The sequence below is a fragment of the Bos grunniens genome, chromosome 11 (assembly GCF_055505025.1).
Source record: "Bos grunniens cultivar Pamir isolate PY7600 chromosome 11, Bosgru_T2T1.0, whole genome shotgun sequence".
Taxonomy (NCBI): domain Eukaryota; kingdom Metazoa; phylum Chordata; class Mammalia; order Artiodactyla; family Bovidae; genus Bos; species Bos grunniens.
The window spans coordinates 830558-848176 of NC_141175.1; the positions used below are offsets into that span (position 1 = coordinate 830558).

Sequence of the window (17619 nt, forward strand, 5' to 3'; positions counted from 1 at the left end):
CTTAACCCTAACTTACACTGACCTCAACCCCAAACCTAACTCAAATCTAACACTGTCACTCTGACCTCTAACACTAATGTAGCTAACAGTCACCCCAAACCTCAGCCAATGCCTGCTCATCCCCAACCCTAACTTACCCACCACTCTATCCCTAACCCTGAATGACAACCACATCCCCTCTGAGGCCTTACCCTGGCTCTTCCAGCCACCGGTCTACCTTGATCCTCACCCTGAAGCTGAGCTAACCCTTGCATCTCAACCAGGCCCAGAGCAAGTTGAAGAGGTTTTCAGCCTCTTCTGAGCTCTGCCCGCTGTGCACTCAGCCACGGGCCCACAGAGACAGCTCACACGTCTGCCTCCACAACCCCTGTATACAGCATCCAGCAGCATGGTGGGGTTTTGTTTTTGATTTTTTGCTAAGTTTTATTTTAATCCAAGGACTTTGCTTCATACAAAATGTCATTGTAGAAACAACAGCAGAATCCAAAGTGTGGCTGATAAATATTACTCAGGCAGCAAACTAGTCAATCACAGAATTTTTTTAAAAGTGAGTCCCAGTTGTGTTGCATGGTTGGGACGTCTCTTTTTTTTTTAACACTGTTCTTAAATATAAAGTTTTGCAACAAACCTTTGATTTATATCAAATATAATTAAAAATTAACAAATGAATACATTGTATCAAAAAGTACGAAGATATACATCTCATGCACATACTTGAATATATGTATATATGTATATATTTTACATGCTCACATGACTTGTTCAAACTACAGCCACTGCTTGACTGGTTCCAGATGCAGACAACTGGTTGATGCATTTCAAATTTGGCAACTCACTATGAGATTTTGAGGGAAATATGATAGTTGAGAAGAGACAGCACAGAAACAAAACACAGAGTTGGGAAAACAAGACACAGTCTCTCCCTCACTCTCTGTAATTTTTCACCAATTCCAGTGTCTGGAAGGATCCAGACAAACCAGCAAAGCTGTGTGGGTGTAGCAAAGTGGATTCTCTGCCCAATATGGCCTGGGGAAGCAGCTATGGTTCAGCACAGAATGAATACATTCAAAATAATATGGGCTGGGGGACCAGAGACAAAACATCAGTACCAAGATACACATCCTTCTGCTTCGCAACCGGAGCCAGTGATCACATGCACAGAGATTCTGATTTTCGTCGTATTCTATTGGAGTAAAATACTCTGTTATCTTAAAGTTTCAGAGTGTTGTGCCTTCGAGTAAGGAAATTCTATAAAATGGTTTGGTCACAATCATGCTGAAACCCTAGAACAGGTGGCGGTCTTGTGTGTTTTATCTCTGTTAAATGTGTGTCTTTTGTTGCATAGCCCTATGGGTTAACGGCATCCACTCACTGGGACACACAGACGCGCACACACAAGACACCAAGTTTCTTCAGGAGAGTCACGGGCGAAAGCCGACGGGAACGCTCAAAGGATCCAGCAGACGGATCGTCTCACACTTCACAATACGGAGCACACACCGGAATCGGCCCACCTAGACACTCCCTCTGTTCACAAAACAAAGGGTCTCCCGGTGTTTTATGTGCCCCGTCCTCACTGTGGTCTTTCTGTTTTGAACGTGGCCCTGAAGCCGGACTTCCTTATGCTGCCTGCTTTCCCAGGTCTCATGCCAGAGCCAGGTGGGCTCCGACACCCAGCACAGCAGCCACAGCAGAGCTGCTCCTGGGTCCAATTTCCAGCCACGGTTCAGTGTGGTTCCCAACCGCCCTCATCTGCTCAGACCTGGGCACTTCTGCCCCCACTGTGCCATCTCCCCCTTCGCACCAGCCTCTCCCCAGTAAGCCTTCTGTGGAAAGAAATTTGCACAACTACAGAGATTGCGCCCTGCATCCCTGAGAATCAAGTGGAGAACAGACTGATCGCGGACACGGGCCTCTCTCCACACGCCCTGCAGCCTCTCTACTGGTTTGAGGAAAAGGGGCAACAGCCACTTCATCCCAGCTACGACCAATCTACACGTCTTCTACATGTTCTCCAGCGTGTCCACCTTCTGCTCAGTTGCTGTTTGGAGTGGTCTCCACAAAGCCCGCTTGCGGTGATGGGCCCCTGGGAGCCTGCGTGACGGGCTCGGAGGTCAGGCACTTGGTCGAGAGCAGCGGGAGCTGGGTGGTCCTGTTGGCCGCTTGTACTGGACACAGAGCATCTCCCCGAGCAAGCCAGGAACACACGTCCTGCAAGGCTGAGATCCTCCTACAGGTTGGATGTTTTGCTGTTTCGTTACTGTTCCCTTCCCCATTATTCTGGGTGTTTCTTTTTTGACTGAGTACATAGAGTTGACAAAAGAGCGAAGGGTGTTGTGACTAAAAACCGAAACCAGGATCATGAATGTCGCCCAGGTTTGGTCCCTGTGAGGGCCGGCTGTCGGGAGAGGCCGTGTCTGCGTGTTTCTAGTGTTTTCTGCCATTTCAGGTACGAAGGGCGCCCGGACTGTGGGCATGAGGGTGCTGACGAGACCTGCTCCGTTTACCACTGACTCTGTCCTGAGGTCTCGCCTGCTCCTCTGCACCACACATTTGGACAAAAGATGATCCCTACGAGATTCAGACTTCCTACGGAACGTTCCCAGCACACACCCTGGATGCTGGGCTCTTCAGCGGGTCCCCCTCAGCACACACAACCGCGTCCTGTGCGGGGTCTGTGCCGAGACCCAGGGAGGCAGCGTGGGAGGGGTGGAGAGGGAGCAACCTCCCTCTACAAACCGCTCATCCCGCTGGAGGAGGAGACACAGGGCAGGCCCTCCTCCCAGGGCTGCTGCCCACCTCGGTGCCCCGAGCGCCCCCGGGACCCAGCGCGGATGATAAAACTCATCACCTGGACGCGCCCGCCGGGCGGTGCGGCTAGCACCAGTGGTCTTGGTCAGGGTGGTGGTAGCTGTGCCGCCCCCGGCCGCCCCCGCCCGAGCTGAGCCCCAGAGTGCAGTGGTAGCCGTTGGGCACCCGGCGGAGGGGGTGGGACTGCGAGGTCAGGGAGGACACGTAGGAAGTCCGGGAGGAGCGGCCCGAGTTGGTGGCCACGGCCTCCTCGAAGGTGAGCGTGTCCTCAAGCTGGGTGCGGGCCGCAGCCTCGCTGTCCAGACGCTGCCCCAGGTAAGGGTCGGAGCCAATCCGAGAGCTGGGGGCCAGCGGCTGGCTGAGGGGGTCTCTCTGGAGCAGGGCGTTGTGTTCCGAAAGGCCACGGCTAAGCCGGCCAGGGGAAAAGGCAGGGAGGCTGGTCTGAGCCCCGGCAAAGTGGACAGGTGAGGAGTTGGCCGTCTTATAGGTGATGCTGGGACGGGGGGTCAGCGGGGTCTGGGGGAGCTGCCTCCGCCCGCCGCGGCCAGGGGTGCTAGCACCAGATGTCGACAGCAGGGGGCTCCCGTTCACGGAGCCGCTACCCTGCAAGAAAGCGGAACAGAGCAAACCCAAATCAAAGGGCAGGGAGGCAGGGAGCGCAGGTAGGTGAGATGGAGCGGGAGGCCCCAGGAGGGTGGGAGGGCAGTGCCAGAAGGGGCTGGGCACAGGGCCAGGGAAGAGGAGAGCACAGCCCAGCCCATCTCAGGCGGGGAGGAGAGAAAGAAGGAACTGGGGAGCAGGAAGGCCAAGGCCCCGCCAGGCAGGATGGACAGGCCAGGAAGCCAGGAGCAGGCTCTGGCCTGGGAACCAGGACAGGAGAGGGCTCCCTCCCAGGGCCCGAGGGAATGGGATGCGGGTGGGAGCATGGGGGGTCCCGGGGCCCATGTACCTGTCTCGGGGGTCCTGGCTCCTGCCCGGCCGTGGGCGACGTGGGATGGCTGCTGAGAGAGGGCTTGGGCTGCGGGGGCTCACGGCCCCCAAAGCGGTCACAGGAGTAGAAGCGCTGCTTCTCAGAGGAAGAGGAGGAGGGCTGCCTCCGCTCCTGGGACCGGCCCCGCTCCTGCCTGCGCTCCCGCCGGCAGCCTGCTGCCCCATCCCCTGGGGGCGGCGGGGGGCCCGGCCCCGCGGTGCTGTAGGGCGCTGGCCAGGGGAGAGTGGAAGTCAGCCGAGAGGCTGGGGTGGCGGGGACACAGACCTCACCCAGGCCCGGTTCCTCAGGGCCAGCAGGGTTCCCAGGGAAAGGTGGGAGGTGGTCGTGTCTCCACATTCAGGGTTGCCCGTGGGGTCATGAGTTACAGAAGGGAAGAAGTTCTCACAGGGATTCTTGGACCCCAACTGGAGCCACCACCCCCCGAGAGCCCCTCGCACGCACCGCCATCTGTGTCTGCAGACAGGCCGGGCCCCTTCTCCAGGGACTTCTGCTTCCGGTCCCTGCGGCGATGGCAGCGGTGGTGGTGGGGGGGGGCGGCCTGGCTGGCTGGAGCGCGGTCCAGGGCCGCGGTGCACAGATGAGCCACGTGGGGCCTCTGGGGTGCCAGTGTGGAGATGGAGCGCTTCATGGGGCTGGCATCTGGGGGTGGCTGTGGGCGGGGACATGGGTGGGCTCACAGCCTGAGAGTGGGGTCCAGCCTCCAGGCAGCAGCCAGGCCATGGGGGCTGGCAGACCACAGGACACATCCCATTGGGAGGAATGGGCCTGGGGCTCCATCCCTGAAGCTGGGGTATCTCCCCAGACAGGGCAGGCTGAGCCCCCAGGAGGGTGGGGATGGGGGAAGGATGGTGCCTAGGAGGGCCTGGCCTGGGGAGGACCACTGGGGGTCTGGGGTTCAGGGACCGTGAGGCCTTTCCCTCTCCCTGGAATACTCTTCCCCACCTGAGATCCACCCTTTCTTCAAAAGCACCCTTTGCACAAGTTGCCATTTATGTGTCTGTCTCTCCCAAGCCAGGTGAGGCCCAGGTCCCTATAGGACAGGGAAGGTGCTGGGAAGAGGGGCTGCTGGCCTGGCTGGAAGGGTCCCAGATGGGACCCAGAGCTGCCTTGGCAGCCGTGGTCGACCACTCTGCCAGCCCTCTGTCCATCCAGGACTGTGAAGCTGCTCCTCCAGGGCTGAAATCAAGACTCGTGGAAACGCACGCACCCGCAGCCACCGTCAAGCTCAAGCAGCACGGAGGGAGAGGGGGCACCAACGTGGCACCGAGGGGAGGCGGCCAGGCCAGGAGGGCGCTGAGCAGCGGGCAGAGCCGGGCCGGGAGGGGCTGGAAGAGGCGTGCTCTGCCTAGGGACTCAGCCCACAGTGCACAGCCCCAACCCAGGGGCTTCCCTGCCAGGCTGTCCAGTGTCCCAGAGAAAGAACAGGGTCACCCCCTGAAAGGGACAGGGTGGCTGCAGGAGGCACTGATTTCTGGGGAGGGGCAGGGCTCGGGGTAGGGAGAGGCATGTCCCAGAGAGAGGGAAAGGCTAGGTCGGGGCCATGGGGCCACCTGTGGGCTGCAGGCCTCGGTGCCCAGACAGGCGCTGAGCACAGTGGGCAGTGAGGACTCTAGACGGCCTGACAACACCTCCAGAGGGTTTCCAGCGGGGCTGAGGGTGTCCTGGACACAGTGCATTTGGGAAGCTTCACCCCAGCAAAGCCCACCCGTGGGATGCAAGCTCCTCCATGCCAAGTCTTCTCAGCTCCAACCCCCTTCCACGACCCCAACCCTCCCAGACCACCCACCTGAGTCTCTGCTGCCAGGCGGGGCATGGAGGCTGCTCGGCCCTGGCTCTCCAGCCCAGGTTGGGGCTCCCCGTCAGGGCCTCTCAGGACCATGCTCTGCATCTGGACGTCCACAGCCTGGGAGTACAGCAGCCCCCCAGTCACACCCACCCCATCCCACTCTTTCCCCCACACCCCAGCCTCAGCCCGCCTGCTGCTCTCACCCTCCCCCACCCACTCTCACCCTCCCCCACCTCGGACCCCAGCCCCGGGAGCCCTCACCGGTTTTCCTGTCTGCACCGGGATCTCTGTGGAGTGGCCACGCTCCAGGGGTGTCCTCACCTCGCAGGGGACCTCCTGGGTCCTCTGAGTGCCCCAGGAGACAGACTCCTTGATGCCGCCCTCTTGGGTTTGTCTATGGAGGAAAGAGGATCATCCTGTTGGCCTGGAGGCCCACGGGCCATAGAACCTGGCTCCCACCCAGAACCAGGCTCCACCTGCCAGGAACCTCCACCTTGACCCTGTTCTGGGCTAGAAGGAGCCCAGAGGGATGAGACCCCTTGAGTGTGGCCACTCCCAAGTAGAGGCACAGCAATAGCCTCTCCAGGAGGTACAGGTACAGTGGACCGCCTGCCATGGCTCAGCGTGGACAGGCAGAGAGGAGACCCTGATGCGGGGGCAGCTGGCCTACACAGGGGCTCACCTGTGTGGTAGAAGCAGAGATCGTCCCCAACGAGGACAAGGCCACACGCACACACGCAGAGGCACGCAGCCTGCGCTGCAGCTCATCAGCCCTGACAAGCAGGGCTCGTCCCTACTCCCCTGACCCGAGCCTTCTGCCCTGAGCCCCTCTGGCGAGGCCACTTTGAAGGCCCTCCCAGCACACGAGCCTGCCCGCCTGCCCTCGCCCTCTCAGGGTGTTTAGTGTGTCTCCCATGTAGCCCAGCACTGGCCTGGGTTTCTCTTGCTCTCACATGTAGTGAAGCATCACACACAGTCTCCGTCACCCAGGGTGAGTGGTAACAATCACACTCAGCTTGGAGGTGACGCCTCATGACCTCAGCTGGCCACACGAAGGACCTGACCCACCATCGCTGGGGTTTCTTAGAAGAACACCCTTCATCTCCCCAGGTTGCAAGCACCTCCCCTGTGCTGTGTGTCTGGGGCTGCTGCAGCCTCGGGAGAGGACAGACACTGGCCCCAAGGCCTGGTCACCCCTGAGGCCACACCATGCTGAGGCCAGGCAGGCACTGATACCACCCATCAGAGGGCTCAATAAATGCCCCCACTGCCTGGCCCCAGTGCAACAAAAAGTGGTATAACTGACTTGTGCAGACATTATAACCATGGCGAAAGTGACACTCATTCTCCTGAACCGAAAGCTCAGCTCAGATCAGTCCACAAAGACACTTCCCCACCCCACCCCCTCCGACACACACATGTACACTCAGGATCCACTGTTTAAGTGCGCAAACGGGATCTTAACCGACATGGAGAAAGGCCGCCGCCCCGGGGCCCACCGGCACTCTTCCGGAGCATGGTGTTCCTGCGGGAGTGCTCCCACTTGAGCTCAGGTTCTCCCGGTGTCCTGTGGCCTCTCGACCTCTGGACTTGGGCCTTGCAGTGCCACCGCCCGCCCCCATCCCCCCAGCTTGGGCCTGGGTTGTGACCTGTTTTGGCCAACAGGGCACAGGGAGAGGCCTGAACGCCCGCAGCCTGCACTTCCCCTCGGGTTGCTCTCTGGCCTCACAGTACAGATGCACCCAGGACCCAAGCCATCCTGACCCAGGACCAGGTCTGGAGCACTGCCAGGTGGGCTCCCTCAATACGGCAGTTTGTTGCACAGCAAAAGCTACATGGCCAGCAGCCCATGAACCCAAACTTGGCTTGCAAACAAGTGTCCTAAACACACACAGGAGAGGAAGAAACCGGGAGCCTAGCCATGCTTGCTGCTGAATGTTGCTCTCCAGGACAGCAGATGGGTGTGAGGCCCACCCTCGGCCCCTGCCAGTGAGGCAGAGCACACGTTGTTTTGGCCAATGGGATATTAGCAGATGTAGGAGCCCTGGCCTGGAGGGCGGCTGAGAGAGCCCTGCCCTCTAGTGCAGTTCAGCCTGGCACCACCTTCTGCGCCTCGGCCAGAGTCCCATGGTGCCTGCTATTCCATAGCACTTGGTTTTGGGGTCATTACCAAGAATTGCTGAGGGTCAGTACCAAGAGTTACATGATACGGCAGGATCTTACCAATTTGGCTACAAAATGCAGACATAAATGGAGGGACTCCCCTGGTGGTCAAGTGGCTAAGACTCTGAGGCCCCAGTGCAGAGGGCCTAAGCTCAACCCCTGGCTGGGGAGCTAGACCCCGCATGGCGCAATAAAGAGCCTGTATGCTGCAACCAAGGCCCAGCGCGAGCGCGTGCTCTGCTGCTCAGCTGTGTCTGACTCTCTGTAACCCTATGGACTGGGGGATCTTCCCAGCCCAGGGACGGAACCCACGTCTCCTGCATCGGCAGGACTCTTCACCACAACTCAACATGGGACACCCACGACCTCGCACAGCCAAAGATTTATATACACATATATATAACCAAAATGGAGATCTGAGGGGGAAAGTCTCTTAAAGAAAGATGAAAACACTAAATGGCCATTACCAAAAAGTGGTGAGAAGCTGGAGTGGAAACAGAAGCTTCTTAATGGTCTGCAGGCCACCAAGGCCAGTGAGGAAGCATGGGGAGCCTTCACCCGACAGAGAGGCAGGAGCACACAGTGGGGGGCCCAGGCTGCAGTGACAGGCTGTCCAGCACAGGTGCCCCCAGTGCTATAAGAGCTCCTGTCTATCGTTACAGCAGCAAGCTTCAGATCACCCACAGAACCAGCTCTGGCGGCCGCCTCGACCAGCTGGACCCACAGTAAAGCCTTCTGGCGGCACTGGGTGCAGGTGGGTGGCGATAAGACCCGAGGGCTCCCCGTCCTGGAGCGTTGCTAGAAGGAGCCCCGGGCACCCCGGATGGACACCGGAGCAGCAGGGATGAGAGCAGGTGGAGCCCGGGAGCCCTGCCCTCCTCCCGTCCCCGCCCCGCGCCTGCTGGTGGCACTCACACTGCCCCACCGTTGCTGAGGGAGGCCGAGCTCTTCTGCCGAAGGAAAACGCGGGCTCCTCGGAGCACAGCCGGCTGAGTCTGCTCCAGCGTGGCCTTCAGGGGGTGGAACAGGGACACGGGGCCCATCTGCAGAAGGACGTGGGGAGGGGTCTCTGAGGCCTGGGAGGCACAGTGGACAAGGGCACCGCCATGTTTGGCCACCTGCCCGGACCCCCCAGCACGGGAAGAGGATCCCTGGGCCTGCCCTGTGCCCATCAGGAGCCCTTTCCCAACTGGGCCTGTAAGTGACTTCAGGAGAGTCCTTTCATTCCTTGGAGCCTCAGCTTCCCTTCCTACACAATTCGGGGACAGGACATCATCATCAACTTGGACTGCCTGGCAGAGACCACTAGACTTGAAGGTTGAGAAGAATTTGGAGATTTCGGGGCTGGGGTGTGGGCACCAGACACTTCACATGCCAGGGATGAATGTCCTGTAAGCTCTGGACACCGCACAACTTTAGAGATGAGAGTCTACACACTCTCGCTCAAGGTCTGGGCTGTGATGAAGTCGTCATCTTTGGAGGATGACCTCTGGAAGACAGGCCCCAAACCACCCCACTCTGAGGTGAGTGGGACCCTCATGACACCGGGCTGTCGGGGGCCCTGCCTGTGTGCCCCTCCCAGATGACCTCAAGTACTCTTCAAAGAAGCAGCACTGCCTGCAGCCTCCGTTTTCAGCCCACATCTCTGCCCTGGACATGACTAGCTCTCCACACGAGGGACTCCCTAACAGCAACAGGCAACTAGTCAACAGGAGCACAGACTGGGTGGGGTTTCTGACTTTGGGGGCTGGCGAGGCAGCCACAAGAACCTCTCGTCTTCCTTTTCCCGCAGCACTTTCTCCAAGAAGGGGCTGGGTCCCCTCTGCTGCCACACAGCAGAAGGTGCCAGAGTCTCAGGGTTACTTTTGGGAGTCCTGGAAACTAGTACCTGGGCCAGGCCTCCAGGAGCTTGGTGAATCTGGTCTCTGGTGGTTTTGTTCTGTTTGTAGAAGTCGAATATCATCAGAGCTGCGTACACCTTCCCCACCGTCATCTCGTCGGCTGGAGAGCACGACAGGCAAGGGAGGGAATACAGAGAAAGGGGACACGCGGGGAGGCTGGGTAAAGACTCCTGGACCCGAGGACGGGAGCTGCACTGACCTTCCCCAGGCCCTGCCGTGCTCCACCCAGCAAAGCGCAGCTCAGTTTAACCCCAGATGTCGTCCTGGCCGCTCCAACTGTAGGGGTCTCCTATTTCCCTGGATTTTCTGCAGGGAAGTCCCCACATGAAGAGTGTGGGTGACTCTACTCAATGGAATATGGCCTCGGTATCTCCTCCCATAACCCCTGTGCCCCCACCGTGGAGACCAGAGTTTTGGGCTATCAAGGAGGTTGAGCCTTCCTCTCCAAGGTGACGCAACAGCTGCCCTCACCTAGGACTCTCGGCTCTGCCTCTGAGTGGGGCATCAAAGGGGGCAGACAGGGTGAGTCTCTCACCCTACTTACGTTTATGGGGTGGCACCAGTAAGTCCAGGGTCTTCTGGGGCAGATTGGCCCACACGGAGGAGATCTCCTTCCTCAGCTCTGCGTCACACTGATGCTGCTTCGTGCCAGCTGGGGCAGGACAAGGGTGGGCAGAGGGAGGGCTGTGAGGAGCCATCCCTTAGCCCCGCAGGGGAACAGGCAGAGGTGGGTGGGGAGAGACCTGATCCTGGGGGAAAGTTTCTGAGTAAGAAGCACTGCCGTGAGGGCTGGTCAGAGAGCTCCCAGCCAAAATGTGTCTAACGAGGTTGAGCGAGGGTGCGTGGGCAAGCAGGAGTGATGGGCAGGAGTGGGGAGGGGAAGGCACGCCTCAGTGTTCCAGCCATCTATTCATCATTCCATTAAATCTACTGAGCACCTACCAAATGACAGGTGCTGTTCTAGGTGAAGGAACAAAATCAAAAGAAATTGCCCTGAGGAATCGCATGATTTTAATCTACAATACAGTAGCAATAAGTTAAAAATGAAGTAAGTTGCATACAGGAGAAACCAGGAGGGAGGGATGGGAATCATCAGGAGGGCTGCAGTGTGGGCAGTCAGGAACGTGTTCACAGGACCCTGGAGACAGAGGCGGCCAGGGAGTCAGCAGGGCAAGGCCGTGGCAGCAGGAGCAGACGTGGTGGGGGGGGGTGCTGCTGAGAGAGGAAGCCGCAGCGGGATGCTGTGCTCTGATCTAACTTTCTTCAGGCACCACGGTTATTAAGATATGGTTATCTACAAGAACACTCTCCTTGTTAGTTCCTCCACTCTGTGAAGTGCACCCAGCTGGGGACTCAGCACGATCCAGGCAGGAGCATGGCACTCCTGCCCAACTCCCTCTGCGCCCTTTGTGCTCCACCCCTTCAACCCCTTCCAGGGCCCTGGCATCACCAATGTGTTTTCTGTCTCTACTATTTCAACTTCTCAGAACGTCATACAGATGGCATCACACAATATGCTGGCTGTCGAATCTGACCTTCCACCCAGCAGGATGTGTCTGAGACCCACCCATGCCAACACGTCAATGACCTCTCTCTCAGTTGCTGAGTGAGAACTGTCTCATCACAAAAAAACACCAGTTTGCTTATCTGTGACCACCTGGTTGACACCTGAGTTGTTTATAGTTTGGGTGATTATGAATAAAGCTGCAAACATCAGCGTAGAGGTTTGCATGTTTGTGTTTTCACGTCATCCCCCTTAGGCGTGGGATGGCTGGGCCCCACGATAAAGACCTGCGGAACTTTCCCAAAGCGGCCACACCACTGCGTCCGCACTAGGACACAAGAACCCACGTCTTCTGCATTCTCCTCAGTGCTTAATGTTGTCGTTTCTTTCCAAATTGTTTTTGTCATTCAAGTTTGTTTGCTTTCTATGTATATTTTAGGGTCAGTTTATAAATCTCATCTCAAGAAGCCTGCTGGGATTTTGACTGGGATGACGTTGACTCTGCGTTGTCACCGGGATGACTGATCAACAGGAGAACTGACAATACTGAGTCTGCCAAGGCAAGAACATGGCTTATTTATTAAAGAAGATTCTTTTGGTCAATATTCTGAAATGTGCAGCATACACGCTAGCATATGTATTTTTAGAGTTAGCCAGCAATATAGAAATATTCGATGATTTTGGTGGAACATTTTTCAATTTCAATAGCTAATCCATAGAAATATACTTGTTTTTTATATATTGACCTTGCTATACTCATGTTTCAGTTTTAGTAATTTCCGTTTACAGCTTTAAACAACAGGAATATACCGTCTCAGTTCTGGAGGCCAGAGAAACAAGGCGTTAGCGAGGCTGTGGTCACCCCCAAAGGCTCTAATGAAGTGCCTTCTTGCCTCTTTCTAGGTTTCAGTGGCTCCAGCAATGCTTCATGTGCCTAGGCATGTAGATGCTTCAGTTTTGTTAACTTTTTATTCTATTCTTTGAGATTTTCTACATAGATAATCATGTCAATCATGAACACAGGCAATTTTCTGTCATCCTTTCCAATTGGTACACCTCTTGTCTTTTCTCGACTTGTCACAACGGCTAGAACCTCAAGTATGATATTTGACAGAAATGGTGACAGCAGACACCCTTGCCTTGTTACTCATCTTAGGGGGAAAGGAGTCAGGCTTCTTTGTTAAGCATGTCATTAGCTGTAGGCTTGTCATAGATACCCTTGATCAGACTGTAGAAGTTTGCTTTAATTTCTAGTTTACAGTAGAATTTGTGTATCATAAGTGGACCCTGAGTTTTGTCAAAGCTTTTTCTGCATCTACTGAGATAATCATCTAGTTTTTCTTCTTTGATATATTAAGTTGTATTAATTGAGCTCAAATTTGCATTTTTCATTCCTGGGATAAATCCTAGTCATCATATTCAGGTTGCTAACAGTCACTGAAAACCTTGTTGTCTTCATGAGGAATGTCGATCATTTTTGCTTGTAATGTCTTTGTCTAGTTTTGGTATCAGAGTCATGCTGGCCTCATAAAATAGATTGGAAACTATCTTCTCTTTTTCTGTTGTCTAGAGGAGTTTGTATAGAATTATTTCCTCCTTAAATGTTTGGTTGACTTCGTCAATGGAGCCAACTGGACCCATGATTTTCTTTCTTAGAAGATCTTTAACTATGAATTTAACTTATTTAATATATACAGTATTACTCAGATTATCTATTTTCTTTTTTCAGGTTATCTATTTTTGAAAGAGCCTCATAGTTTGTGTCAAGGAATTTTTCCATTTAAGTTACTGAAGTTATCCATATAGGGTTGTTCATAAAATTTCCTTGTTATCCATTTAATGTTAGGAGGATATATAGCAATGCTCCCTGTTTCGTTCCTTATATTTGTTATTTTTATCTTCTACTTTTTGTGATCAGGCTAGCTAGAAGTGTGTTAATGTTACTGGTTTGATTGTCAGCATGACCATCCTGGGTGCTGTGTTGAAGGGAGACTGAAGGAGGCAAGGGCAGGAGCAGACCAGTGAGAAGGCTACTGCAACAGTCCCAGCCAAGACCTGACAGGCAGCGATGCGGACCAAGAGGGGGCAGGACGAGAGAGCAGACACTGATCGTATTCTGGGTGTATTTTGAAGGTGGAGTCAGAAGATGTTGCAAGGGTTCAGAAATATGGATCAGAAATAGGATAAGAAAAAAGTAGGAGATAAAAATGATGCCCAAAGTGTTGGCCTGAGTAACTCTAAGAGTGTTTCCACTGATGGAGACAGGGAGGAATCTGGGGAGTATCTATGCTTATTGGGCCTCCGAGCAGAGTTGGCGAATAACATGTGGGCTGTATAAGCCTGGGGTTTAGCAGCAGGCCTGGACTGAAAATCCAGAACTGGGATTCACAGCAGTAAAGCCATGGGGAAAGGAGAGACTGCGTGTCTGAAGCACTCAGTGACCTTCAGAGATTGGGGAAAAACAGGGAAAAAAGGCACAAGGGGTTTACACAAAAGGGAGGGACTACTACAGACAGGCTGTGGACAGGCCACGAAGCAGGGGGGTCCCTGCAGAACTTGACAGGAGCAGTGCCAGAGAAGCTGTGTGTTGTGAAAGCTGGACTGCAGACTAGGAAAGGAGAAACCAGAGACAATGCAGACCCATTTGTCCTGTTGTTAGGAAGGAAAGAAGAAAAACAGAGAAGTTGATGGGGTTAGGGGAAGAGGAGAACTTTTTAAAAACAGGAAAAATAACAGCACATTTATACACGGATAGAAATAACCCAGAAGAGAAAGCTGATAGGACAAGAAACAGAATACAGAATTAGGGGCATGACGTCCTAGGGTAGATGATGAAAGTAGTACAGAAGTGCAAAGAGGGGGACTGGCCTCAGCTCACCCATTTACACCAGAGAGGGCCAAGCTCAAGGGCACGGATGCAGGAGGAAGCGACATAGGGGGAGGGCCCTCCATTTTCTCTGCGAAGGGGAAGCAGTCAGCACGTGAGCGCGGCAGGAGAGGAGGACAAGCGGGAGGTCCGTTTCCTCCCTGATCTGGTGGGGGCTTCGCGGTCCTGTCGGGGACCCAGGAGAGGCCTTGAGGTGGGGACTAGGCTCACGATGGGGGAGGGGTGCTCTTCACCTGTGAGGGGCGCTGGCTCATGTGACGCAGATTCCAGCTGCATGACTATGGGTAACCCGGGGTCTTTCAATTTCACTCCCCCTCAGCGTCCTTACACGAAAATGGGGTCACTGCAGCGCTAACGTGTAGGATGGTGTCAGGAGACAAGCTCAGTGTCTGACAAGGAGCCATCCGGACAGGCCCCTTTCCCCGCCCTGCACAGCTGCCTGGGGTGCTCTTGGTGGGGGCGGGGCGGGGCGGGGGCGCAGTCACCTGGCCCTGCCTTGGGCCCTCCCCTCCAGGCTGCCTCTCTCACCTGGAGCCAGCTTGATCTCCAATGCAGTCCGGATGAGGGCCATCAGCGTGGATGTGAAGTGGACGGTCATGTCGTCATTGGAGATGGGCATGTTCATACGAACCAGGCGCTGGGGATAAGGGGGCAAATCAGGCCGGGCCTCCCAGGGCTCCCAGGACCAGGAGACGCTGGGTGGACGGGAGTTTTGCCAGCATTCACACTATCCCTGGCCCCTACCCTCTTCTGAGCTGAGGATTCCCTCGGCTACAGAAAGACAGCAGTCCAGGTAAATGCTGTCCAATGGAGCCAAGCCAGAAGCCTGGATTCCTCTGAAAGAACAGGCATGTCTCAGCCAGAGGGACGCCACCCACTGCCCATGATAGAACGAGCGTGTGGCCCAGGCTGCAGGGGCCTGGGCGGCAGGACCCCTGGGACAGCCCACAGACAGGAGCATCAGGCACGCGGTGGGGCAGCCAGGACCGCAGGCTCGGAGGCCAGTTCCCAGTGAGGAGACACGAGCCCCAGGATGGCCTCTGTGCCTCACCACCTAGCCAGGGGCTAGGGAAGGATGCTCAATGGCACCAGCCCAAGGCAACAAGGAAAGTCTTAGAGACCAGCTCCTTACGGGGGAAGGACCCGACAGATGTGACCGCAAGGGACTCGGGCTCGGCCAGCTGCACAGGGGCCCAGGGCCATCCCACAGGGACACAAGCGCTCAACCAGACTGGGCCTGTGCAAGCTTTCTCCTTGTTTCACCATTAGGTGAACAGCCCCCTTCCCTCTCTTCCATTTTCTAGGACAGAACAGCTGGAAATAGGAGTGTGTCTGTACCAAAATCCTCTGGTAATAACCAGCAGCTGTCCAGAGCCTGAGGCTTTAAGAACTTAGGTGATCTCCAGGAGGAAAATGGTCTCAGATGTGTCTGGAATGTCCTGATCATGGGGTGGCCACCTTGCTGGCCAAGTGGAGCCCTTGGGGGCACTGCGGCCTCCTGTCCTCTCCCAGCAGCCTCTTTATTCCTTACCAGCATGGGAGCTAGAGGTGGGGGTACAGGGCCACCCCATGGGGTATGCTGTCCTCTGCCAAGCCTAAACCACGTGGTAGGGCAGCCTCTCTGTCCCTTCTCTGGGTAGGGCCACTCTAGCCCCAGCATTCTGGAACCAATCCGGTCTGCAGCCTGATGGAGGGCAGGTGGCTGGAGACAAGACCCATACTCTGTCCCCTAATGCTGGCAAAGCCCCACTTGGCACCTCCAGTCATGGTCCTGGGGCCTCCCTCATCACCTGTGTGGCACACACGGCTCCCGGAGCACAGTGCTCCCGCAGGCCAGCACCGACGGCAGTGGGAGCAGCAGAGGGACCCCTCTCGAGGGCAGTCAGGGAGTCAGGGGTAGCATGAAGGAGGAACAAGCAGGTGTTTCCCCAGAGAGGAGAGCTCCGTCCAGGGCACCTCTCCCAGAGCCCCCATCTGCTGCCCAGGCCTCAAAGGGCCAGGCGTTTGGGAGCAGCAGAGGGGCGAGACCAGGGCAAACACACAGGCATCTCTGCCTGGGCCCAGACCCTCTGGCCATGGCAGTCTGTTCATCTCCTGGGCCCTCCCCAACTCACCAAGACCATCTACTCTCACTAAACTCGAGTTCTTCCCTGGTCTCTTCACGCCCAGAACCTTGGAGTTGGCCAGCACACCTAGGAAGGAACTCCAAAGGCTATCCCACCACGGCCTTCCCTGCCTAGCCTGGCCCAGTTGTCGGTGTGGACAGAGCTCTCCTTGAGGACAGTGTTTTACAGCCTTGCATGCAGGGCCTCCAGGCAGACTCGACACGCATGCCAGGCAGGGGAGGACCAAGGAGGGCACCAGAGGCATCACGTATGGCCCGGAGGAGCCGCTTAGCTCCCAGAGGCTGTGCTGAGCCAGGGGATAGATGCAAGCCCGGAATCAGAGCACAGAAACAGACAATGTGGACAGAACCAGAGAGACGAAAGCTCTATGGGAAGCCTGCTCAGAGACAAGGAGATGGCAGCTAGGCTCCAGATCGGTGCTGGCTGAGTCACGTAACCACTGGGGCTGCTGGAGGGCTCTCAGGCGGGGAGTGCTAGGGGGACAGAAAGTGCTTACTCACCACGGAGGGGGACTGGGGATGCAGGGACAGGCAGGAGCAGACTTGGGAATGGGCCACGTGGCCTGCTCATGCTCCCAGGGGGAGGCCTGGTAGTGTCCTCAGTGTACCCCCTCTTTGCAGCTCAGCCCACTGGGTCTCAGCAACAGAGGGGGAGGGACATGGGACCAGCCAGGCCCCAGAGTTTGTTTTCACCCCACAGGACCCTCTGGAGGTCCAGGAACGAGGGCAGGATGCCTCTCTCCAGCACCCTTCCTTCTTAAGGCCCCAGGGACTCATGAAGCTCTAGGCAATACTCCCTCCACAGCCCGCCAAGTTCAGTGCATGCAGAACTGGGCGCGGGTTCCACAGGTGCACCCTGCAGAGGCCTTGCAGGGCCAGACACTGAGGGCTGGACAACTTTGCCCACATCAGAGGCTTGGGGGACAGAGGGGCCGAGTGTGGTCCTGGGCTCAGAACAAAAACAGCCTCTGTCTAAAAGCTAGTCCGTCCCCTCCTTTCTGAGGAAGAGAAGGGAATGAGAAAAGGCAGATGCTGGGCTCTGGCTCCGTCTTCCTGAGCCTCTTGGGGAGCTCTCGGAGGGGCAGCCCTATGGGACAAGCAGCCAGTGTAGAGACACTTCACATGCCTGTTTCCCTCTGTTTGGGAAGGAAGCGGAGAAGGCTGGGACAGAGAAAAGAAAGAAACAGAGAGATGGTAGAGCAGCAGACAGACAGACAGACAAGCCCCGGAAGAGATGGGAGCCCAGCACAGACAGCCTGTGGGGTGCAGGGGTGGGGTCTACCTTGTACGCAACACGAGCAGGGCATTTCTTCCCCAGCCCCAGGGGCGGGGACATGTGTTTCAGCATCTCAAACATGTCATTGTAACTGATGCGCCCACTGGAGACCCGGCCCATAGGACAGAGGCAGAGTGGGGTCCACAGGAGGGGTCCACGGGAGGGGGACGGCAGG

The 17619-nt window shown here is 56.3% G+C and overlaps 1 protein-coding gene across 6 annotated transcripts in view; it reads right to left on the bottom strand.

Moving 5' to 3' along the window:
- Positions 1-397: 397 nt before the first annotated feature.
- Positions 398-17619, bottom strand: part of CACNA1B (calcium voltage-gated channel subunit alpha1 B) — a 213472-nt gene continuing 196250 nt past the window's right edge. For 5 of the 6 annotated variants that reach the window (XM_086323921.1, XM_086323922.1, XM_086323923.1 and 2 more), the window contains 10 exons: positions 17451-17547; positions 14572-14680; positions 10197-10304; positions 9640-9752; positions 8667-8794; positions 5850-5982; positions 5589-5705; positions 4244-4451; positions 3761-4011; positions 398-3414 (listed from right to left, as the gene is read on the bottom strand). In XM_086323921.1, coding sequence (XP_086180047.1) covers positions 2878-3414; positions 3761-4011; positions 4244-4451; positions 5589-5705; positions 5850-5982; positions 8667-8794; positions 9640-9752; positions 10197-10304; positions 14572-14680; positions 17451-17547 — 1801 coding nt within the window. In that variant the 3' untranslated portion in view covers positions 398-2877. Of the gene's footprint in view, positions 3415-3760; positions 4012-4243; positions 4452-5588; positions 5706-5849; positions 5983-8666; positions 8795-9639; positions 9753-10196; positions 10305-14571; positions 14681-17450; positions 17548-17619 lie in introns of those variants that run through there. The other variant, XR_015136010.1, reaches the window with a different exon arrangement.